Source organism: Neophocaena asiaeorientalis, unplaced genomic scaffold (genome assembly GCF_003031525.2).
Source record: "Neophocaena asiaeorientalis asiaeorientalis breed wild unplaced genomic scaffold, Neophocaena_asiaeorientalis_V1.1 scaffold962, whole genome shotgun sequence".
Lineage (NCBI taxonomy): Eukaryota > Metazoa > Chordata > Mammalia > Artiodactyla > Phocoenidae > Neophocaena > Neophocaena asiaeorientalis.
Genome location: NW_020174277.1, coordinates 512,599 through 537,578, shown reverse-complemented (window position 1 = coordinate 537,578; position 24,980 = coordinate 512,599). Strand labels below are relative to the sequence as shown.

The window sequence follows — 24,980 nt, the reverse complement described above, 5'->3', positions numbered from 1 at the left end:
TTTTCACATCTGGGCAAAAATCCCTCCTGTAGTAAGGAATGAGTGTGTCCACTTTATGAGACGCGGATCAAACACGTGCCTTTTTCCCGTTTTTAAATTCCTAATTATTAGACACTCTCAAAGCGGCAATTCTTTCTTATCTAAAATTACTTCTGCTGTTGACACATCTATCTTGCCTACTGCGTGGTGAATTTTTTCTAAAGCAAAATATTCTGATCTAGGCCTCTGATCTAAGGTTTTGTCTCCTGGCACCATGCTTGGCACATAACAGGTGCTCAATTAATATTTGAGATGTAAGTCAACACATGTTTAAAGCAGTATTAATAAGCCATACTTTTAGTTCTGAAATGCAAAAAATTAGAAGCCTCCAAATAACCATTTGGGTAGTAAGAGGACAAAAGTTAAATATATTTATATTTTCTTATACTTGTGTCAAATATAACTGGAAGGATTATACAAATGATAATGATGTTTGCCTGTAGGGAGCAGAACCAAAGAAAACTGGGGGGACAGGGCTGAAAAGAACACTTCCAACTGTATAGCCTTTTATACTTTTTTGATATTTGAACCATGTGAATGTATTCCAAACGATTTAATTTAAAAATTCTAGCAGCAGGGCAATGAATTGTAAATCCTTTATTTTAGCAAATATCAATGGCATTCATTACTACCATGGATCTATTATTATTATAGCTCAGAGGAGAGTTACTATCTAGTGAATTCCATTGTTATTAGACGCTGAAAACAGGAAGAGACTGGAGGGGGTTGAGAATGGGATAAGGAGAGGAGAAAAGAAGCTCAGGGGACAACATGAAGTCCTACCCATCCTTGTTACCAGGAAATGAGTAGACAGAGCAGATCTAACTTAAATGCCAGCCCCTCCAAAAAGGTGTTCAGAAGAGGTCCCGTAACAATCACTCACTGGACAAAAAAGGTTGATGTTTCTAAAAGAGATCTCCTTGACATGAAAGACCAACTTAGGAACAATATACACAGCACCACGACAGAGCTGGATCACGGCAGCCTGGCTTCAATTAAGACACAACTGTGGACACAGCGATTTCTGGGGGACAGCGCTCACTCACAGCCGTGCTGCTGTCCTACGGCATGAAGATGTTGTACACGGTTCTCACATAGATGTCATCCGGAGGAGGCTTCCTCTTGCTGCCAGGTTCAAGGAATTTCTTAATTGTAGGGATATTACTTATTTTCACTGTGAACTCCTGCAAAGGGAAAACGCAAAAGTTCAAGGCTAAAAGCAAAGGTATTCATTTCTACGAAAATAGGGCGGTGCAAGATGGCCCATCAGTTTGGGGTTAGTAGATGCAAACTATTACATATAGAATGGATAAACAACAAGTTCCTACCGTACAGCACAGGGAACTATATTCAACATCCTGGGATAAACCACAATAGAAAAGAATATAAAAAAGAATATAATAGATATGTGTATAACTGAGTCATTTTGCTGTACAGCAGAAATTAACACAACACTGTAAATCAACTATGCTTCAATAAAAAAGTAAACAAAAAAAAAACCCCCAAAATGGTCCATCAGAATACATTCAATAAATATTTGCTATAGAGATCCAAATAGAACTGTCATCCAGCACCTGTTTAGGGTCTGATCTCTTGGTATGATCATTTATAATCTCTGCCAACAGTGGCTGGAATCTAGGCCAGGCTCTATACAAATCTCACAGTTCATACCAAGATGTGAACTCTTTTCAGAGACAGAAAAATTAAAAAGGTACTTAGGATAGGAGTATACTTGCTTAAATGAAAAAAGGAAGGACGAAAAAGACATAGGAAGTACCTCAAATGTATTGATCTCAGAAAAAATGCATTTAAATAAAAGTCACTTAAATAAAATTGTTTTAAAAATTCATCAGATAGTACAAGTTACATTTTAAGATTCAGCTGCCTTGACAGTTTTACTCCTATTAACAAATGAATCCTCTTTCTGGCTATGTGTGAAAGATGGCCAGTTGCATTTTTTTGTAGCCTAGGGCTCAGTTATCAGATACCAGATATTCACGTTAACTGTAATGGAGGAAAAAAAATCTTATTTTTCACTCATAGAGTCAAATCTTACCAATTTTCAGTAATTAAGAAGAAAAATCCATTTGATCTGGTGAAAATTCTGAACTATACAAAGAACTGTATATCCATCATATATAAGTATTCTAACAAAATCTTTCAAAATAAAGAGGTCATTTATTTAAAAAGCTACTATTTATTAAATGTCTACTATGTACAAAGCACAGCCTTAATTAAGCAGGCATACAAACATTCATACATATATCACTAATATTAACAAAAACTCTAATAATTATGTCAATTAATTCTACGTAAGTATGACAATCTTCTCTTCTTATTACTTATTTGAACTATTTGTATTATGGTATTTGTATTATTTGTGTTATTACCAAAAATTAGAAGCTTTTTCCAAAGGATTTATCATTTCAAGATTTACCTGGGGCTTACACAGGTCATGTATAATAAACATTTTGTGACTTTTGACTTTTTTTTCCCCCTTTAATCAATGCAAGAGTGACCCTTTAATTTAATCAGATCTGGTGTTAGATTTTGAAGTCCTTTAATATTGATACTTGACCTGTTGGGGTATTAAATTTGTTTACACAGAAGTACCTGGGATTTAAAAACAAATTGTTAGCATCATGGATGGAAAATATCCACAGGTCCTTGGGCCATTTCAGGGATCTATTGGTATTAAAGTCAAACTTTAAAATGCCCGTTTCGGGCTTCCCTGGTGGCACAGTGGTTGAGAGTCCGCTTGCCGATGCAGGGGACACAGGTTCGTGCCCCGGTCCGGGAGGATCCCACATGCCGCGGAGTGGCTGGGTCCGTGAGCCATGGCCGCTGAGCCTGTGCGTCCGGAGCCTGTGCTCCGCGACGGGAGAGACCACAGCAGTGAGAGGCCTGTGTACCGGAAAAAAAAAAAAAAAGAAGCCTATCTCTGTGCCTGCAGGAAGAAAGGAACAGAGAGCTAAACTACATAATGGCTATTTGCCTTGTTGAAGATTTCTGTTCTCATTTTCTGGGTCTATGTATTTAACCGGTGGTTGCTGTCCTCATTAGTATGTCCAAATGATGTTCACTAGACTTGGGAAAAAAATTTTTTTTAAAGTATATGTGTTACTACTCTTTGGAGATTTAGCGTGTGTCTCTCTTGGCTTTTGATAACTTGGTCAAAGATGTGTCCGTCTGGTCTTTATAGGGGATTGGCAACCTTTCTCTATAAAGGACCAGTTAGTAAATATTCTAGGCTTTGCAGGCCATATGGTCTGTATCAGAACGACTCACCTCTGCTGTGGTAGCACAAAAGCAGCCTTAGACAACGCATGAGTGAATGGGCCTGGCTTTGTGCCAATGAAATGTATTTACGGACAACGGACACTGAAATTCGAACTTCACATAATTTCATGTGTCAGGAAGTATCACTATTCTTTTGATAGTTTTTCAACCATTTAAAAATGTAAAAACCACTCTTAGCTCAAGAGTGATACAAAAACACATGGCAGGCCTGATTTGGCCCAAGGGACCAACCCACCAGCACAGAAGAAAGCCCATTGCATTTGGAGATAAAAGGCTAAGATTCTAGACAAAGTTGAGATACCCATTAACGAGGCCATCAGGCTGCTGACGCCTTTACCCTGGGTCTCTATTTCTTCATATGTATTCAATATATTGAAGACATTGGATGAAACTTGCTTTTTAAAGCCCTTTTCTGCTTCTAAATTCTATGATCGATCCTGTAAGAATAACACCGAAACATAAACTGAGTCACGCACAAATGTCTGTCCTTGGAATTTGAGGAAGAAGAATGGGGAGAATTTTCTGGGGTGATGTTTAGGGTGCCTCTTATTAGCTCTCAGAATTCAGACTCCAAAATTTCCAATTTGAGACCATGTTATTTCTGAGAAAGGGAGCCACACCCTGATGACGAGGCTGTTTTTGACGGCGACTCTCGGGTCCTCCCGTCAGCACATACAGCACAAGCAGATGAGTAGCCCCTAGTCCCTACAGCTACGTCTACAGCAGGTCCCTACTGGCAAACTGTGTATGGAGTTTGTTGCAAGAGTGTAGTCATGCAACAATATCGAGGGACAACTTCTTTCACACGTAAACGATCTTTCAGCTCTAAGGGTCTGGGAACCAGGAAACCAATTTCAAGCCTGCACCTTCATTTCATTTTACTAACTAGAACCTAAAAGAATTACACACACACACACATACACAGCCTACCAAACAACAGATATCGAAGGAAGGCCTAAGAGTTCTGGGCCAATCTTCTCAAACGTTTTATGTACCTGGAGGTGAGGAAAGGCAGACAGGATATTAGGAATTTTCTCTTCTAGAGCCAAAATGGTCTGGAGTAGAATTATGTCTGCAAGGCTCAGCTGATTACCAACAAGAAACCTTTGTCCATGACCCCGTAAAACCTGCAGGGTATAAACATTTTACATTGGTTATAATACTTGAGATGGAGAAAATGATGAAGCTGTGGAATCAGTGCAGTATCTGAGAAGGGCTGAAACTACAACCTTGTCCTTTTATCCTTTTACGAATAACATCAACTAAGAAGAAGTTCCCTATATGAGAGGGAGAGAGCAAAAAAGGTGTAGAAATGAAAGCATCCTTAAGTATCTGCTTTACATCAGAACGAGACCCTAAAAAAAGGGAAGGAACTATTAATTCTAGATTTAGCATCCAGGGCTTTAAAAGGATACCTCTATTCCATAAATGTATCTAAAGAAAAGAATTAGCCCTGATGCACTCAGGGGAAGTGATGTAAGACGTAAGCCACTGGTCCTGTCCAAGGAGTCTGATCTCATTTGCCAGTTCTGTGTTTCTGTGTGTCAGGACTCACAGTCATAAACTAGACATGACAGTAAAAAAGCAGGCTTCCTTTCACATCTTCTAAGACAGGGAACATTAAAAGAATGAGAGTTCATCCTGACTCCCATTTTGAGAGTAACACAGGTGCAGAGATTCACAGGAATAGACGGTGATCGGGAAGGGGCAAGGAACAGTGGTAGAACAGGGAAGATGCCCTTTGCGGATGTCCATGAGTGTCAGTATGTGTTTACGTGTGTGTGACAAGGACCCTAATATGACTCCAAATCAAACAGCGTTACTGGAGCCAGACAGGGAGAGGACGAAGAGTCCAGAGTTGCAGTCCTGGCTCCTGACTAAGGCATGTCACCCAGTCTCTCTGTGATTCTATTTCATTACGGGTAAAAAGAAGGTGACAATTATTTAGCTCATATGTTCGGTGGAGCCCTGACACAATCTGGGCCACAGGGACAGAGGAACTGGCAGTGACCCTTCTCCAAGGCACCTGTTCCTCCCTCGTCCCAGCACATTTCTGCATCATCGTATTTTACATTCACAAACTGCCTATGGGCAAGATGCCACGAAACCAGGCTTCCCTGGTGGCACAGTGGTTGAGAGTCGGCCTGCCGATGCAGGGGACACAGGTTCGTGCCCCGGTCCGGGAAGATCCCATATGCCTCGGAGCGGCTGGGCCCGTGAGCCATGGCCGCTGAGCCTGCGCGTCTAGAGCCTGTTGCTATGCAACGGGAGAGGCCACAACAGTGAGAGACCCGCGAACCGCAAAAAAAAAAAAAAAAAGCAAAGAAAAAAACTAAACAAAAAAAAAGAGGCTACGAAACCAAGGACAGAAACACTCAGAAAATATCTCTCCTCCTTCTTACATGTAATTCCACATCAATGGCCAGAGGAAGTCTGCCAATTCCAGATTTTCACATTCTCTTGGTTTTTAACTAAAGCATTTAAAATAGTCCATCTGAGTTGAGGAAAAGAGAGGAGGAGTTTGAAGCTCAGAAAAACAGATATGGTAATGAGACAAGAAATAACAAAAGAGAAAACAAAAAGGGCACAGGGAAGAGAAATAAAACAGCAATGGTTCTTCTCTTTATACCAAACTATCAGGTAGGATGATGAAAGAATGAATGAAGTAGGTGGCTTCTTCTCTTCTGTATCGTGCACAAGGTGGCACCTGGCGAATGTAAGCAATGACAGTGCACACATGGGTGAGCCCATCTTTTTCCCAGAAAACACGGAAGACTCTGGAAGAGTCTGGGAGGCTCCAAGACATCCTGGCTTTGTGCCGATGGCACCTGTGAGCCCTCGGGAGTCCAGGAGGTTGGTCTAGCAGGGCTCGGCTTTACTCCAGCTGAGCAGAAAGGGGCGTTTGTGGTCTGGTGATGCCGTGTTCACAGGCTTCACTGCCACCTACCTTTTCGAACACAGGAAAGTATCTGATTATAGCCTTCTGGGCCATGTTCACCACTTCCTTTTGCTGATCGTCTGGTTTGAGGAAAGGATGCATGATGATCAGTTCCAGAAGATCCAGGGTCCCCTCCACATACATGTCAATCCTTCAAAACACGAAAGAGCGTTTTCTCAGTCACCCCTCTCTTTGAACTCACTGGCTTCCACAACTAAGTATCTAGAGTGTTTTTCTCTTAAGGCTCTGGCAACTTAAGCACCAAGAAGCATTCATCTCCACCTGTCCCTTTAGAGCAAAGATGCAAAGTCAATTCTAGCTGCGATTCAGAAAAATCTTTCAGAAAAACCTGTCACGCATCTCGAAGCACAAGAGCCACGAATGTCCTCTCTCCTGGCCCCTACTCCGCCACCCTCACTCCAGCACCCGGGCTTGGTGCGGGTGGAGCTTCACATTTGTAAAAATAGTGGGTATTATTTATAGGATGCTTGGTGTGTACCAGGCACGGTGCTAAACACTCTCTATCCGATATTTCATTGAATCCTATGGCATTATGAGGAATGTGCTGTTATTATCCCCATCATACTGGAAACTCATCAGGACACTGGAGCGTAACGCTTTGCCCTGGGTCATGATCCAGGAGGTACAAGGACCAGGCTCTGAGTTCAAATTATAATCCAGTGCACAGTATCCCGGGCCTTGAATGTCACAGCAGCTTTCTATTCCTAATACTCAGTGACAATACATTTGCAAGAAAGGTAAAAAAAAAAAAACTATCAAAGCATTTAAACATGTTGAAACCTGCACCACACCCCAGACACAGGCTCTAATATCTGAATTCAATTCCTTTCTCTCATTTTACTCAGACTCTCTGTACTGATTTTCCAACTGGTCTTGACCTTTCTGGGGCTTTGTTCCCTGTTCCCACTAACGATACAGGACATGAAGTGGACGACTAATCACTTAAGGATCGGTAAGTGGACAAGTGAGAACACGCCAGAGGGGCCACAGTACAGGGTTCTCTCCTTGAGATCTTTGCCGAAGAGATGGTGCTTGTCTGCTATATAGTGGAGGATGCTCCGGGTCTGCACTAGCTTCATCCCATCAATTTCAACCATTGGCACTTGTTGGAACAGCAGGTGGTTACCTGGGAATGGAAGCCCAGAGTTAGAAGTGATCTCTTCCCTGCACCCCCACCAAAACATGCTGAATGAAAAGGGACAGTGGGATCACAGCCTTAGGAAACAGTGTAAAGCTCCCCCAACTTCATTCAGGGGTGCAGATTTAGCCATAAAACAAGCCTGAAAACTAGCATTGATCCAAATCCTCCCTTCTGACTTTCACTCCAGCTCCAGTGTCACCTAGCTCCAGTGACAAAGGGTAGGGGAGATGTAGTGAAAACGTCTTTTTAGAGGTGCGCTGGCCAATACAGTAGCCAGTAAGCAGCGTGTGTATAGTTAAACCTAAATTTAAGTTAATCAATTTTTTGTGTGTGTGGCTGCGATGCACAGCTTACAGGATCTTAGTTCCCTGACCAGGGATTGAACCTGGGCCCCACAACGGTGAAAGCCCAGAATCCTAACCACTAGGCCACCAGGGAACTCTAAATTAATCAAACTTTTGAACTCACTTTGTTAGTTGCCCTGGACACGTTACAAGTGCTCAAAAGCCACATGTGGCTGGTGGCTCCTGCGCTGGCCATTGTAGAACAGAACATTCCCATCGCTCTAGAATGTTCTATGACTGCACTGCTTTGACAATCTGATCATGAAACCTAAGTCACCAGCTGATACTCACGTACAGGCGTCCACTATCACAGTCCACCTACCACCGAGTACGCTGTCACTGGTCAAAAAGTAACCCACTGCTTTCTTCAAGAAGCCTGTCTCAAACACTTTCCCCACACCAAACGTCGGGGAGAGTTGCAAGTATAGCATACGGCCCAGCCCTGGGGGGTTCAAGGCTTGGGGGCGCATGCGGGTCAAGGGGAGATGTGTGCTCAGCACAGGCCTAGTGACGCCAGGCAGTGTCACTCATGATGGGGGCATCACAGCCCTGCAGAGCTGGTCCCTCTCCGAGGAGCCTTGAGTTGGGCCTCAGGATCCTGCTGATGGTCGGGAGGGAGGATGCTTACAGGGGCCTGGGTGTGGAGGGGGAGGTGTGACCAGGAGTTAAAAGGGGGCCCTTCACTGATGTCACACCTGTTTGTACTTATTTCAGAAAGCAGCCCAGTGTAAATGGTGACTTTTACCTGCGTACTTCAAGCAGGTGCAGATGCCTCAGGTAATTCAGAGGAGGTGGAAAATGAGGAGGGAGGGGATGAGGGAGAGGAAGAAAGGGGGGAAAGGTAGAGGAGGGCGGGGGAGGAGAGAGAGATGGAGAAGGGCTGCCCACTGGGACAGAGGGAGGAACTGGCTCCTTCCCTTTCGCCGGCTTTTATAGAACTACTGAATACGGAGAGACTTCCTGGCAATTTCACCTCCTGTTTCCTCTTGCTTGTCTGGTTTTAGGATACTGGTCTGGATTCTTAGTGTCAGCAGTATCTTTGCCCTTCCACGTAAATATGGGTTCTTAGAAAGGAAAATCAGCATTACCGACAGTAATACATTTTGATACTCACCATCCTGCAACTTCTGCAACTGTTCTTTTGTTTCTAAAAAGTCTTCATCAAACTAAATTCAAAAAGACACCCCCCCCAAAAAAAGAAGCGAAATGTCATTCCAGGTTCAGGACTGAAAATACCAAGTTAAACTGCCTCAGAAGCAGAGAGAAAGAGCAGATTCAGTACCCACATCTTGTTTCTAAATATCACTGGACTCCCAGAAGCAAAGGTTGACTCTGTTATGTCAGAAAGTGAGGACGTACTCAAAGACTAACGGATATGTCAAAAGCAAAGGCATGCAGGACCCTACCCGAGGGATTCTCTAGCCACATCTGGGACAATTTAAATATCGAAAAGAGTGATATCAGTTATGGATTAGAACACAACAAAAAAATCCCTGTGTCCATAAGTGATGATTCTAAAAAACAAAGGGAGAAGAAAAGCTCTCTTTTACAGAATTAGCACTAATTAACGTAGAATTATTCCTAATTAATGATAAAATTAGAAAATCACCAATTTTCACCCTATAATGTAATAACTGACTCTGATAAGGATCATAATGGATGCTGAAATCATTGGGTCATGGGGCACAGAATATTCACACAATCTCAAAGTGTCACCCCACAAGTTCCTTACTATGACAAAGAAAAAACATCTCTGCAGATCTGGAGATCCCACCATCCAACGAACCAAGTGGTCAAACCCAGCTCCCCACCGGGGGACATCCTGAGACATCACGTGCTCCCTGCTGTGCCACAGTAAGGACACTGCACCACTGCAGAAAGAGCTCGCCAACCGATTTCACTTGGATCAAACTGCAAGGTGAAAATGGGGCATATCCAGGATGTGGGACACTCTGTGACATAAATGGCCTGTTTTGTTTCTAAGCTCCTCCAGGATGTGCAAGGTTTGGAAACTGGTCTGGGGAACTTTCTGCCTCTGCTGTTCCCACTCTGTGGTCCTCACCACTTGTCTGGCTCCCGTTTCCTAGCCATCTGTCCTCTTCCCGACCAAAAGCATGAATTCTGCTCTCAAGGGCAAACCTTTATGTAAAAGGGAATCGACTTTAGCCAGGTAGCCCTCTTCTGATAATTCTTTATGTCATTTGGCCTCCAAGTCATATAACTGATTCCTTACGTCTGTTGCCAGAAATTCATGCAAGAGAGTCAATTCCTCCTTCACACGTTCCTTTTCTGTTAAGTGAAGGGTAGGGAAGAAATGAACAAAATGCAGGCTCTGTTCTATTGACAGATGAAAAGAGACTAGAGAAATAACCACCAAATATCTGAATCTTGATTAGATCCCGGATGGGGGGAGGGGCAGTTATAACTGCTAAATAGTTAAATAACAGTTACATAGACTTCTGGGGGGCGAGAGGGAACTTCTGAATATGAATTGTATATTAGATGTCGTAAAGTTAGTGCTAACTTTCTTAGTTGTGACAATGATATTGCAGTTATTAGGACAATTCTTTCTTTCTTTCTTAACAGGGAGATACATGCTGATGTCTGTAACTTACTTTCAAGTGATTAAGAATAAATAAAGCAGAGAGAGAAGAGGGAAAGAAGCAAACATGGCAAAATGTTAACAACTAGTCAATTTAGTTAGAAGGTGTCCATTGTACTATTACAACTTTTCTGTAGGTTTTCAAGTTTTCAAACTAAAAGGCTGGGTGGGGCGGGGAAAAACACTGAAAAGTTTCTTTTCTTGTGATAGATAAAACTCGTGCTAATGTACTGATGCCCTTCACATGCCCACTGAGTCCCCAGATGGTTCCCCACTAGCATCTCTCCCTGCGCTGCCCCATCATCCCAGGAGGGACAGAGCTGACAGCATAGACATGGCCATTCTCTCTTCCGCCTCAACGGGCATCAGGATGTGTAGGCATGGCTTCTCCTACTCCCAGGGTCCTCCCGTGTGAGAAGGGGGCCTCAGTGCCCCTAGAGGCACTCCATCTGTGGCCCAGGAAGCAGTAACTTCAGGGCAAGAATGTTCTGGGCATTTGTCCAAATGCCCACCTGGTCAGGTGTGATGTTGGTGGTGTCCCCTCTGCACCACGGCTCTCACACTTTCATGACCACAATCATTTATAAAGCACATGGGGAAGTGTGTGTGTGTGTGTGTGTGTGTGTGTGTGTGTCTCTAGGCTCATCCCTCAGAGATTCACATCCAGTAGTTGGGAGAGACCAGAAATGTACATTTTAAAAAAACGAGTGCTTCCAAGCAATATGGATGGACCTAGAGATTAACACACTAAGCAAAGTAAGTCAGACAGAGAAAGACAAATATCATATGATATCACTTATATGTGGAATCTAAAAAAAAATGACACAAATGAACTTATTTACAAAACAGAAATGGACTCATACACATAGAAAACAAACTTATGGCTACCAGGGGGGAAAGGGGGTGGGGGAGGGATAAATTAGGAGTTTGGGATTAACAGATACACACTACTATATATAAAATAGATAAACAAAAGGACCTACTGTACAGCACAGGGAACTATATTCAGTATCTTGTTATAAGCTATAATGGAAAATAATGTGCAAGATATATTTAACTGGATCACGTTGCTGTACACCCGAAATCAACTATACTTCAATTTAAAAAAACTTTTTTAAAAATTCCTTCCAAATTGTTCCGATTCTGGTTTTTGACTTCTGGGAACATGTAGCAAAATGCATGCTCTCTCTCACTAGAGAAGCTCTCTTCAGTCAAACTTTATAAAACTTGGTCTGTAAGAAGAATCTAGCACCGGAACAGGAGATTAGAGGGTAGGAGAGGGAGGAAGGGAAAAAGTCCCCAGGCAGAGCTTGGAGAAGCTGGCGACTGTCTGGCTGCTGCTCCGGGCTGTAAGGAGAGACAGCGTGCGACTTCCATCCACACCATCAGCCGTCTCTGTGCCCTGATGGGGTGCCGTTCCCGCTGGGATCCTTGGAGAAGTGCCCGCGTCCACACCACGCGCTCCCTCTTCGCACGCCCCCTTCTTCTAAGTGAACTGCCTAGAAGTCCTGAATGAGGAGCTTGTGGCCTTCACATCTTCTCTTTTACACTGTTCATCCCCCTCTCCACAAGGAGGATCTGACCAGGTATGGGGTGGGGGTGGTCTTTGGGCACATGAAGCTCCAAGCAGCCGAGAAGCAGCACCCAGCACAGAACGAGGTCTGAGGACTCGAACCAAGCATGAGATGGAAGACGCCGACTCCCTGAATTAGGCCAGGCTGTCACTCAGCAGGTGCGAGGTACCTAGTTACTGGGATGCGTATGCTTTACACATCAGCCTCTAACCGACATCGTGACCCTGGGAATCATGAACTCACCCAGCGGCTGCCAGCCTGGCCCTCCTGTTTCAGCTCTGTATGAGCACAAATGTAGCTGAAAATGTCACTGGGCACAGAAAGGAGAGGGACCCCTGGTACCACCTTTTGGGAATTGTTCCTGCAAACCACGTGGTCAGCCCTCGTGAAGGAGGCCAGTCTAGCTCCCTCCACCCTGGTCAGAGGAGTGGGCTTGAGACCCACGCTGGGCTAATTACTGTACCCCAACTGCCTGCCTGGTTGAGGGTAGGTAGATCACATGACCCATGTTCCTTTTTGTTTTTCTTACTTAGGGTTGGGTTTCTATGACTGTAGCCAAGAATGCTGACTCACAGCAGAGTAGGAGGGGCAGAATGAAGCTGGGGAAGAGGAGCTTTGACAAGGGATTCTAGTACATACACATATAAGACACCCTCTTCAAAACCTATTAAATAATTGCAAACTCAGAAGCATACAGGGGTGAGACAGGTGACAGGTGATCAAAGGATCAAGAATCGTTCCGCTTTCCTCTTAACACAATTAGAAAATATGTCCTGAGACAATAGGGAATGATGGGGACTGTGCAGGCTAGAAAGGTCCATCTCTAGGGACCGTCCCTACTCATGGAAATGAGGCCCCAGGATCATCAGATCTTCCAACTTTTCAAGAGAAGTCAGAAACCAGAACTTGTATATAAAAATGATATCGACTAATTTAGAAAACTGTAAAAACACTGTGTGGTGAGTTATAACGATAGGTAAGGAAACCAAAACCAAACCAAACCAAACCAATCATAAGAAACAAAACCCCAAACCCATCAACCCTCATTTGTCACCTCTGGAGGTTGCTAGGGTAACGACTCATTATTCTGAAAATTGATAAAAGTGGCAGAATCAAGCATCTATCCTGCTTTTCTTATCTGAACTGTACTTCGAGGTAATTAAGTAATCAGTGAACAATTACTCTTTATAAGAGTACCACAGTTAGTAAATTTAGGTGAAATGATAGAAATAGAAAAATCACCATTTTGTAACCTCTAACAATGGTGATGATCAAGGCTGCAAACGACACGTGAAAGGGTGATGGAGGAAACTTCATAGCGTGTGGAACAGGCTAAGGTCACAGGAACACACTGATCAAACTCAGCAATGCTGAAAACGAGACAGGCAGACGTCATGCACCCCGGATGTCGCACAAGAGAAATATGATCGCAGTATCACCTCTGCTGCAGTCTGGCAGGAAAAAAAAAAATAGAGATAGAAAGAAAAAAAGGAGCCTGGAGTTGATCAGACTTCTGGATCCAACTAGTAGTTTACAGGAAATATAGAGAATAGAACATGTTAAAATGAGAGTAAAGCCGCCAAATCCAGAATGAGGGGCATTCTAAACGCAGTTTCTTCCACAAATGGCACCAGAAACAAATGCAGACACTTGGCACCCAGATCTTGGCTGCTAATACCATTTTCTGATAAAAGGGACCAGGGCTGTTTGGAGAAGTACTAGGGCTAGGGCAAGGAAAATACAAGATTAGCCTGGAGCATCTTGGAGTGTCAGAAAGTGAGAAAATGTTGAAGGAAAAAAAAAGTAAAAAGGGCTACATGGAAAGGACACAAGAGCCAACCTGAAAGAGCCTCAGTGGCCAAAGCTGGAGCTATTTGAGCAACAAAAGAAAGTCTTATTGAATTTTAATCGAAAGGATAAAATAAATATACTTAAATTCATGCTGATATAAACAAATGATGGAATAAATAAATAAAAGGGGGGGGAACAAATCTTCCTTACATAAGAATTCTAAATGCAGATACCAGGAGGTAGAGCTTATTCCCATCCTTGGGAGTGTGGGCTGAATTTAATGATTCTCTTCCAAAGAACAGAGGGAAAATTAGTTGATGAATGAAGGAGCCAAGTGACCAGGCTTAACTGCACCAGTGACGACTCATGATGTCCTGTAACCTTTCATATGATGTAATAAGAAGGACACTTCACTCCGTGGTCTTCTTTTCTCAAACTCGGTCTAATCATGAGAAAAACATCAGACAAACCCAAAATGTGGAGGATTCTACAAAAAACCTGACCAATACTTTTCAAGACCGTCAAGGTGGTGAAATAAAGGAAAGACTAAGAAACTGTCACAGATGGAGGAAAGCGAAGGAAACATAATGACTAAGTACAACGTTGGATCCTGGAACAGTAAAAGGATATTAGTGGAAAAACCAATCAGATTTGAATAAAGTCTGTAGTTTGTTATGCACCAATGTTAATTTCTTGGTTTTTGACGTGGTTAGGTAAGATGTTTTCATTAAGGGAGGCAGAGACAGTTACACGGGAACACTGCACTATCTTTAGAACTTTTCTATTAATCTAAAATTATTTCAAAATGCAAAGTTTATTTTTTTAAATGCAGAGGAAATGTTACAGATTTTTTTAAATACTGAAAGAAACGTAATCAAATGCAATGTGTGGACCTGATTTAGATCCAGACTGAAACGAGGCCTGTTTGAGACAATCAGATTGTTAGCTGATAATAAGGAACTGTTGTTAATTTTGTTGGGTGCAATAATGCTATTGTGGTTATGTTTTAAAATGCTCATCTTTTAGAGAGCAAAACTGAAGTACTCACAGATGAAACGTAAAATATTCCCAACAAAGCAAGCAGAGGGGAGGAGATAGGTGAAACAAGATTAGCATAAAGCTGATGGTTGTTGAAGCTGAGTGACAGGTACATGGATCTCATGGCAATGTCCTATCTTTGCTCGTATTTGAAAATTTCCATAAACAAGAAGCTACAAGAACAGAACAAAAACAAGACCAAAACCATCGTGGGCCAAAACATACAGGAAGTAATGCAGACAAGATAGGAAGGCTGCCAGTCTGAAGCCACTGGAATAAATACGAAATTCACCTAGAGATTCTATATTCACAAAAGTTCTGGCTGTTAACTGGCAAATTGCAGGTTCATTCGTTTTCTCCTCATTAATAAATATTTACTGGTGGTAGATCAGAAGCCAATGATTAAAGCTGAAAGTTAAATACAATTTCATCAACTACACTCCATTTATAAAAAGAAAAAGTCTTGAGGGGAAGGACTCTTCTGACTCACTGAAGCAGGTCTGTAATATTAGTGGGAGAGGACAGGGCTCCGCCATTGACGTTTCCCTCAAGTCTCAACGTTGTAGGACAAATCTGTGCAGAAACAGCATATAGGTAGGGTACCTCGACTCCAGCGGCAGCTAAAACCCATCGCACGGATTCCATGCGGCCTCGTCCATTTGGATAGTGGAGTTTGGGCTTCGTAGCCATCATGGCCTTTCAGGTTTTCTGAAAAACAAACGCAGCAGCTCCTCGCAAAAGAACAGCCTCAATTTCGAGTCCTCAGCCCACAGCTCAGGCGCTAAATGAATATTCAGGATTTTGGCACAGAAAACTGTTCGGGGGGGTTTTGTGGTGGTTGGAAGGGAAGGGATTTTGTTTTCGTTTTTTAAATTGCGTTTTCCCTCACTCAATAAAAACAGACCACCATTTTAAAACTTAAAACAAAACAAAACACTTGGCTTTCATACCGTTTCATATCGTTACGATTTATTACTCTGGATCTTGGGAAGCTGGGGCCATTTGCTGTAAAGACATCTATCTGTACTAGCAGCACGGGACTTCACAGAATCAGAACATCATATACTTTGACCTTGAAAATCTGAGATTTCCCAAATTCGGCCTTTACAGTCCAGACGCCAAGGGCCGCGGAGGAGACGTACACACCCGTGGAACCTCTGCAAAAATTCACTTTCACACGCATCAGATTTGAGCCTCACAGCAACAGGGAGGTGGGGAGGCCGAGGATTACTACTGTCCGCAAGACTTGCGTCGGTGGGCAGGCCCGCGGTGGCGGCCCCGGATCCTGCACGCCCCCGCCCCGCCCGGACACGGGCCCCCAGCCCCGGGTGCGCCCAGGCCACCGATCGGCGGCCGAGATAGGCTCCCGGCGCTCCGCGTGGCCGCTCAGCCCGCGCGGCCCGCCCCGGGGACCATCCGACCCTGCCTTCCGCCCAGGGTTGCCGACTTCACAGAGCGGGTTAATCATGATACGCACACCCACCAAGCCAAACAAGACCCCCACCCCAGCCCAGGGGCCCCCGTCTGCCCAGATGGGGGCGGGGGCGCAAAGGACCGGGGCAGGAAGACAGGAATAGGATGAATGCGGGGTGGTTCCGGGATGGAGAGAGAGTGAGAAGCTCGGAGCCAGGAGAAACAAGACGAGGGGAAAGGGCAGGTGGGGGCGGCAGAAGGGAGACAGACCTGGGTCCGCTCGGAGTGACCAGAACCGCACGAAGCGCCCAGCAAGCGGTCTGCAGCCAGGTGACCCGTGGGCCGCCCGAGGCGCTCTCGGTGGGCGAGGCTCCGGAGGATTTCACCAATAGACACGGCACTATTTAGCATGCCCCTCCCACCTGCAAGGCATGCTGGATAATGTGAAAACAAGCCCAAATTAAGCCCGTTTTAGCACAAATTTTAGCAATTTTAGGGATTAAGTGATCATTTAAGTGTTAGTTAGGTTAAGACTTTAAAGTGACTTTTAGAGATCCGACTAGATAAACAAGTAGACCTATGCAAAAAGTTAAAAATCTCTTCAGGTTTATATACCGCATGCTCAAGAGGGTTCTCTTGGATGTGAGGGCGATCTGGCTGCGACATCTGTCACCCCATTGATCGCCAGGGTTGATTCGGCTGATCTGGCTGGCTAGGCGGGTGTCCCCTTCCTCCCTCACCGCTCCATGTGCGTCCCTCCCGAAGCTGCGCGCTCGGTCGAAGAGGACGACCTTCCCCGCTAGAGGAGGACCGTTCTTCGGTCAAGGGTATACGAGTAGCTGCGCTCCCCTGCTAGAACCTCCAAACAAGCTCTCAAGGTCCATTTGTAGGAGAACGTAGGGTAGTCAAGCTTCCAAGACTCCAGACACATCCAAATGAGGCGCTGCACGTGGCAGTCTGCCTTTCTTTTGACAATGTTTTTAAAAAAGGAATTAATTCTTACAAAAGAGGTGTTTTTGAAAATAAGCAAAGTTTTATATATAGCTATGTAACACAACTCATTTTTGAAAAGTAAGCAAAGTTCCATATATAGCTATGTAACAACTCATTATTAAATGTGATTATATAATTTATATATAAAATATATATTCATTTACATATATTATATACACATATATTTTCTATATAATGTATATTTTCTATATATTTATATATACATATATTTTTTTCTCCTCTCCCTCCTTCTTTCTTCCTTGACCCAGTGAATCGTCTTGAGCTTCTCCTTCATTTTGTACACTTTCGACAAAACTGCTTTAAGCCACAGGTTAAACATAGCATCTTCTTGGATGGAAGGAAGTGGGGGCCTTGGGGTAGAGGTATCAATGGGGCTAAAAAAGTAATTTGGCTGGTAGATAAGTTAGAACTTTAAAATATTTTAAAACCGTCAAGGTTAGTATAGAAAAATTCACATGAATTTTAAAGTTAAAAATATATGCCTCCAAAAGGCCTTCAGAACTATCTCTTGCTTCTAGAGGCAGCTTCTGCTATTTCTCAGGCTATAGATGTTGTTGATTATTGTTTTCACCCAGGAGGGGTTTTTGAGAGTACCTGGCTTGAGAAGCCTGTGCTGCTGATCAATTACAGCAACTAACAAGATCAGATTTTATTTTCCATAGATTTCTCTGGCAGAAACGTGGAGGATGAATTGGGACTGTGTGGGGTGGGGAAAGAGAGACCTGTTAAATGTCCGTGTGAATTATAGTAGCATCAAATATTTGAAGAAGATGGGTAAGAAAAGGTGAAATATTAATGAGGTGGAAAGGAGAAAAAGGTCGAGAATGATGTCCCCCCTCCAAACACACACACATACACACACACATACACACACACACACACACACACTTCCTTTTCCACCTTCCTTGTTTATTTTTCATAACATTTATTGTCATCTAACATACTATATTTTTAATTTATTTTGTTATCTGTCTGAAATTTTGATAGAATGTATGTTCCAAGAGGTTAGGGATTTTCATAATTTTTACAATATATTTTTGTATATCCTGCTCTTAGAATAATGCTTAGCACAGAGAAGGCGTTCAGAGAACACTTGTTGAAAGAAAGAAAGAAAGAATGAATGAATGGACGATACCTTGGTTCTAGCTCCACAAAGGTTTGGGGGAAATAATCATGAGTAGGTTTGTCTTTCATTCCTGAGAGCCGTACAACTGGAAATGTCCACTAGACAGTTGAAGAGGCCGGTGGGAGGTTGGGGTGAGCAGATGTAAGCTGTTATATTCAGAATGGATAAACAACAAGGTCCTATTGTGTAGCACAGAGAACTATATTCAATGTCCTGTGATAAACCATAAGGGAAAAGAATACTAAAAAAAGAATTATATGTATGTATAACTGAAGAACTTTGCTGTATAGCAGAAATTAACACATTGTGAATCAACTATATTTCCATAAAAAAAATAAAAATAAAATTAAAAAAGAGGCCAGTGACAACTCAGAAGAGAGGACTGAGATGGATTAACTTGGCAGCAAAAGGGTGAGTTTATCCAGAGAAAATATGTAAACTAAGAAGAAAAAACAAGAACAGCTGGGCACACCAAGAGTCAGGAAAGTCACTTTCAAATACGAAAAGCAACATGAGTTCAATTTCATTTTTCTAACTCTGACCTAACACAGAGATTACTCAAGTTGACGTAGGTAGGAAGCCATATATATTTCTTTTTTTTTTTTAAGTGAAAGGAGGTTTATTCAGAGAAATACACACTCCACAGACAGTGTGGGCCATCTTGGAAGGTGAGAGAGGCAGAAGCCATATTTTCCAAACCTCCTGAAGGTGGTCATACTTTATCAATTTTTTCAACCCACCTTTCTACAAAGATTCGCTTTCATTGAACTAGGTAGGATGAGCATTATTATAAACGTTGTTGATCAGCCAAACCTCTATCTCCATTTTCTTATTTCTAATTGGTTGAACGATATCAAATTGTTGGTATTTTACTAATTTTTTTTTTTAACTTACAAAAATGGACACTTCATATGTCCAACCTAATAAATTAGGGGTCATATCATCCTAGTGATCTTGTTTACCCGAAAGAGAAACTAAGGCAGTGTCATAAGACTCTCATTAAACAAGCTTGTGGAGAAATTAAAAACTCCTGTTATAATAATTCTGCTATTCTACAACAGGTATGCTTAGGTCATTCTGCTCCTTGGAAGCCCCTGAAATCATTCTATTCTTGGAGACCCTTGGAGTTGCTCTCAGCCTGGGACAGTCTTACTCATGGTGTCTTTCTACCTACCTGATATATATCAATATATTCAGAGGCCCTGGGAGCTCATCTCAGTCTTCGACCCTTCCCCCATCCAGGTCCGGGGATGTTCTGATGGGGAAGGGCACATCACCTACGGATTCGCCAATACAAGGTTAATTGGTAAATCATTTTCCCTCAAAATTCTTTTAAGGTTTCAAAGAATGTTTGGGAGAAGAATTTCCTGTGGAATTCTGTATGGAATTCATGAAGTTATGAGCTTCTTTTGAAGGTTTATATTGTACATGTGAGCGTACTATGAAAGCTAGAAAAACGCAAGGTAGGTATTAATCATGATGAAATCAGCAACAAGAAATTGTTTTGACCTGCTTTTTTTTTTTTTCAAATATTCCTACTCACCTAACTTGCTAAAAGCTAGATTTAAAAAGCCTCCACGTTGCAAGATAATGCTTCCTACTGCTAGTCTAAGTGTATGCTTCCAATTTCACAGCAGTATCACCATATTAAGCGTTAAGGAGAGGTTATAGAATATCCAAATTCCAGATTAGGAAATAGTAATGTTATTGTTTGATGGAAGAACATACAAACAAAAACAGAACACTCAAATCAATTTTTCTTAAACTGTAACTTTATTTGGAGCAGAATTTTCCTTAAGTTAACGTTTTTAAACACCTTAGGACAAACTATTCAAAAAAGGAACATTTTATTTCAGAAGGGGTTTGAGTAAGTGGTTTTCTGTCCTCCTACCTTCCCATCATATGAATATTTGCTTTATAATTAAATATATTCTTAGTTACTCCCTTGTAATCAAACCAGGAGACTAAATTGCTGTCAGCATCGAAATATCCACATCAGAAGACTGTTCAGGTCATTTTAAATTCACATTAGCACAATGACTATAAGAAACTGATAATACAGATTAACGTGATATTTGCCCCCAGTTTGTCTTCTATGGGTTTCCATGAGAAGGTCCTCACAATAAATTATATAAAATACAGTACTTTGGTTGGAAATTGTAAAAAATAATTCTAAAAATTAACCACATATATTAAACAAACAAGTTGCTACAGTATGCTTTAAATGATATAAAATAATTAGTATGTCAAACATTTTCTTATAAACATATTGCTTTGGATCATACATTGAGCTGAAACATACAGCCTGCATCCTTTTTCTCTCCTAAATGGCACAAAATAATGGCTTGATGCCACCTCATGAAAAAACATGGTGCCTGTGAACTCCAACAGCACTGGTAATTTGTACTTAAAAACAGAACGATTCTCGCGTGACATGGGTTGCCTTGACTGTCTTCAATTTTTGATAACTCCAGATGATGACACAGCGTCAGTTTATTAGACGTATATAGTCCTTTAGGCAAGAGGTGTCTTAAAAATTGCTTAAAAATCAGTTTTCTTCCTATTCAAATCATACATGAGCTGGGTGAGGGCTTAGTAATTAATGGCAGCTTATCGTCAAATTAACAATCACACCAAGAGTAGCTTTTATGCCCATGCAACTTTCCCTGCAGTTCACACACATACCCTTTGGCATACCACTGTCACTGAAACTTTGGGCACTGTACCATTTCCTGACGTCCCAGAAAGCTTTCTGCCTGGAAATGAGGTACAGACGTGGATAGGTACAGTTAAACTCGTCATTCTTCTTGGTGTCTTGCAGTAGATTTTGTAAGTCTATAGTAACTAAAAATATAGGCAACAGGTAGCATTTCATTTTCACTTAACAAAATAATGGTGACTATTTGCTTCTATAGTACAGCTTGTATGCTCAATTTATCCTTTACCCGTTTCAGGGCGGGGGGAAAAGAGAGCTTTATAGGATTTTGCTAGTTCTTTAGAACTGACATTGTTTTTTCAGCCTTCTAGTTTGCTCAATGCGGCGTCAGCTACTTGACTTGCAAATGAATAAACATGTTTTGCTTCCCAAGGGAAGCTGTTTGCTGATAAACAAATGAAAGAGGAAGAAGAAGAAAAGTGAAATATTTTCTGAATTTGGGCCCTACAAACGTAATAGAAAAACAATTTTATAATGTGTAATAACCAGGTAACTGGGTTTTTCAATTAAAAAAAAATGTAATGACCTTAACGTAAGCTAGAGGGCCAAGAATATGGTATTCACAATCCATCTGGTTCTCTAGTGGGTATTTACAATTTAAAACCAGCTTTCCAGCAAGCTGGGTAAGCTTTCAGATTAACTTACTTTTTATACATAGTACAGAAAGGGGAAATAAATATTAACCTCATAGTAAAGGACTCATCTCTGAAAACACATTTTCTGTTGCTTGAGATAATGAGAATATAATACAGAAATGAATTCAGCTTCAAGTTGTGCTTACATATACATCTTTATTTCTGAAGCTTTGCTGCCAGTTTGTTAACAGGAAAATATTACCTCTCAAATCCACATCCATCATGTGCTTTTCTCATGCCCCCAGCGATCATGGTGCTTGGTCAAGTATATTTTTGAGCCAGACTCTCCAAAGCACAAATTACTCCCTGATTTTTAGGTGAGGGCCCCTTGGGAACCATCCTGATTTGTTCAAGCTACAACATATTATGAATACGTCAAAGCAAAAATTTACCAACTTATTAGGTTGAATCATATCAAAGTGCCGATATTCATTTTAACCGACGAAAATGACAATTTCATTGGCTCAACTTGCTATATCCTGGAACCAAATGAGAGTGACTTGAGCCCTGCGAGAAGGCGAGTTAATATACTCAGGAGACTATGTCGCGTTTACAGACGGTGACCTTCTCTCTTGCCTTTCAGGCGACCATGAGTGGAGGCGAGTGTGCCCACAGAGGTGGATCAGAGTGGACGTTCTGTCTTTTTCTGTCTCCAAACTAGCTTTGTCATTTTCAAAATTGCTGTAAACATTCCTCTCAATGGAACAGCCTCTGCCCACCATATAGAGTTCTCACTGTTGAAAGAAACTACACAAGGGTTAAGAGTTCTTTGAATGTGGCACGTGACAGACACTGACATCATGGTAGCTGTGACTTCCCAGACCAGTGGGACCTCTGCCATCTATCTTTCCTGCTCCCCAGATTGCCATGAAAACCGAGCTAAATGCAACATTCTGAGGGTTAGGATAATAAAAAATCTTCCGCTGCTTTGAAACTTAGCTTTTGGATCATGTATCTTGGCAGGGATATAGTTTAAGTGACCGTGTTAACCTTTACGTGGAGAACATTTTGGCTTGAAAAGCTTCCTTTTTGTGGGTACTTATACAAGTTGATTTCAAAAATGGAAGAAAATAGAATATCATGGCATAGCTTGGTTTCAGCTGGATATCTCCAACCACCAAAAAGGGTGTTATAAACATTTCTAAAAATATTTACTTAGAGTTCTTTCATCTGGGGAGTAAAAAGAAAACAAAGGGAATTACGTAATAGTACTTTTAGAACAGCACAGCGGTATCAAAAAGTCAAACCAATAACATGGTATTGAGAATGGCAGATGGTCAGTTTTCTGGTGCTGAGGTCAGTCCAAAAAAGCCTAAAGTAAAGAATATGCCACATTTAAAATGTAACCACTTCACAAATATCTGCACACATTGAGGGAAAAACCCTTTATCGTGTAGCCTTAAATTGCACCCCTGTTGCAATACTGCATCATTATTCTATTTTTAAAAATCTGTATAAAATATTATCTGGAACCCCAAAGGAAAATCAATTAATCTTTAAAAACTTCCTTACAAAGTTGACTGTATAAAATGCTAAAACATAATCCATATATACAAAATGCTGCTGTTTAAGAAAATAATGGGACCCAGTTTTAGAATAAAATAACTTTGTACAAAAAAGGTACTGCCTTCAAATCAATATTAAAAAAAAAAAAACACTTTAAAAATGAATATTGAAATGTCTCAGTTCAGAAGAATAACTATAAAGTGTCTGCTTTTCCACCATCTGAAAGTCTCTTGCAGGTAGAACACCAGCTGGCTGAGGAAGAGTGTCCTGCTGTCCCCTACAAAGGGCTTCGTGACAGTCATCGCCGAGATGCATACTTTGCAGCCCAGTCCGTCCGGCCGTGCACGGGCTGGGCGGCCGGAGGCCGGGGCAGTGACCCGGGAGTGCTTCTAGGTTGGGTGTGGAAAAAAGGTCGCCCAGGATGAGGTCTCACAGCCTTCAGGGAAGAATAACCTGCAATGAAAGAAAAAGGTGGGTCTGACTGATATGGGACCCATGCAAACAAAGTGCGGCAAAGACCATCCTGGTGACAAAAATATTAGCTAAGGAGAGTTGAAGAGCAGCCGCCTCTTCAGGGTCCTCCCTCCCAGTTAAGGACAACCCCATTCTATAGTGGTCAGGCCAGAATTACTGGTGTCATCCCTGACCCTTCTCTTTTTCTCAGATCCCACTTGTAATCTTCAGCAAATCCTATTGGCTCTACCTTCCAAACCTACCCAAAACCTGGCCCAGGTCAACCATCACCACTGGCCCAGGCCAGCCTCATTCCTCACCTGGATAATCGTGACAGCCTCCTGGTTGGTTTCCCTACTTCCACCCTGCTCGCCCTTTCAGTCTAGTGACAAGAGGGCTTGAGTGAGCCTGGAGATAGAAGTCAGATCCCCTCACTGCCCAGCTCAGAACCTTCCGGGGGCTTCCATGTGGCTCAGAGTCATGACGACGTGCTTACAGTGACCTGTGGGGGGCGCCCCCCATCACCTCTCTGACCTCCTCTTCCTGCTACCCTCCCCTTGTTCACACCATTCCTGCACTCCGCCATCCTGCTGTTCCTTGCATCTACCAGGCCCATCCTACCTGGAGGCCCAGGCACTAAGAGCCTGCGTTATAGGGCTTTCTTGCTCACCTCCTGTAGATCTTTACCCAACGGTTCCTTTGCAGGGAGGTCTTCTTCGGCTGCCCTGTGTAAAATGCATCTGCACCCCACACTCCCTACTCCCTGCTTTAGTTTCCCCTTAGCACTTTTGGAGCATCTTATTTGGTCTACTAATTGTCTGTAGAGTACAAGTTCCAGGAGGACAGGGAGTTTTGTGTCTCCTTCACTCGTGGACCCTAGGCCTACAAGGTCCAGCACAAAGCAGTTGTTTGATAACTGTTTGTTGAATCAATTCATGAATAATAATAATCTGAAATAGAACTTACCAGGGGAAGGGTCAGGTATAGGTGCCACGTGGACCCTCTGCACAGTAGAACCGATTTCTTTTTTCAGAAAGGAAGGGATATAGTTTCCAGCCAGTCCACCAGAACTTGTTGAGGTGGAACCAACTGATTTGCAAAAGGAAAAGCTTGTTACTGCCAAGACGTGCACAGGACACCAATGGGGGTAAAGGACAGTGGGGCAGGACAATAGAGAACCAGGTTTTGACTTTCAGGGGAAAAGAATTAGGATAAAAACAGTGAATTCCGAGCAAAGCATTCCACCACATTACACTGCTGGAAACACTGGGGGATGGGGCGAGGGTGTGCAAAGACAGTGCTGACCCTGTAGCCTGTACCCACAAGGAG

General features: G+C 42.4%; 2 protein-coding genes across 5 annotated transcripts in view; both read right to left on the bottom strand.

The window, feature by feature from the left end:
• Positions 1-621: 621 nt before the first annotated feature.
• GSTA4 (glutathione S-transferase alpha 4) lies at positions 622-16,564 on the bottom strand. Of its 3 annotated transcripts, none has more exons than XM_024755864.1 (7): positions 16,472-16,564; positions 15,392-15,496; positions 8,898-8,949; positions 7,292-7,424; positions 6,287-6,428; positions 4,335-4,466; positions 622-1,223 (listed from the first exon to the last, which is right to left on the bottom strand). In XM_024755864.1, the coding sequence occupies exons 2-7, from the start codon at positions 15,479-15,481 to the stop codon at positions 1,101-1,103; spliced, it is 672 nt and encodes a 223-aa protein (XP_024611632.1). In that variant the 5' UTR covers positions 15,482-15,496; positions 16,472-16,564; the 3' UTR covers positions 622-1,100. The 3 variants fall into 3 exon arrangements, with proteins under 3 accessions (XP_024611632.1, XP_024611630.1, XP_024611631.1); XM_024755862.1 differs by having other exon boundaries at positions 7,241-7,424; positions 16,472-16,553; XM_024755863.1 differs by lacking the exon at positions 16,472-16,564 and adding an exon at positions 15,739-15,878 and having other exon boundaries at positions 7,241-7,424.
• A 3,531-nt stretch (positions 16,565-20,095) lies between these two features.
• Positions 20,096-24,980, bottom strand: part of CILK1 (ciliogenesis associated kinase 1) — a 52,598-nt gene continuing 47,713 nt past the window's right edge. The window contains exons 13-14 of one of the 2 annotated variants that reach the window (XM_024755851.1): positions 24,618-24,740; positions 20,096-23,651 (exon numbers count right to left, since the gene is read on the bottom strand). In XM_024755851.1, coding sequence (XP_024611619.1) covers positions 23,497-23,651; positions 24,618-24,740 — 278 coding nt within the window. In that variant the 3' untranslated portion in view covers positions 20,096-23,496. The remainder of the gene's footprint in view (positions 23,652-24,617; positions 24,741-24,980) is intronic. The other variant, XM_024755852.1, reaches the window with a different exon arrangement.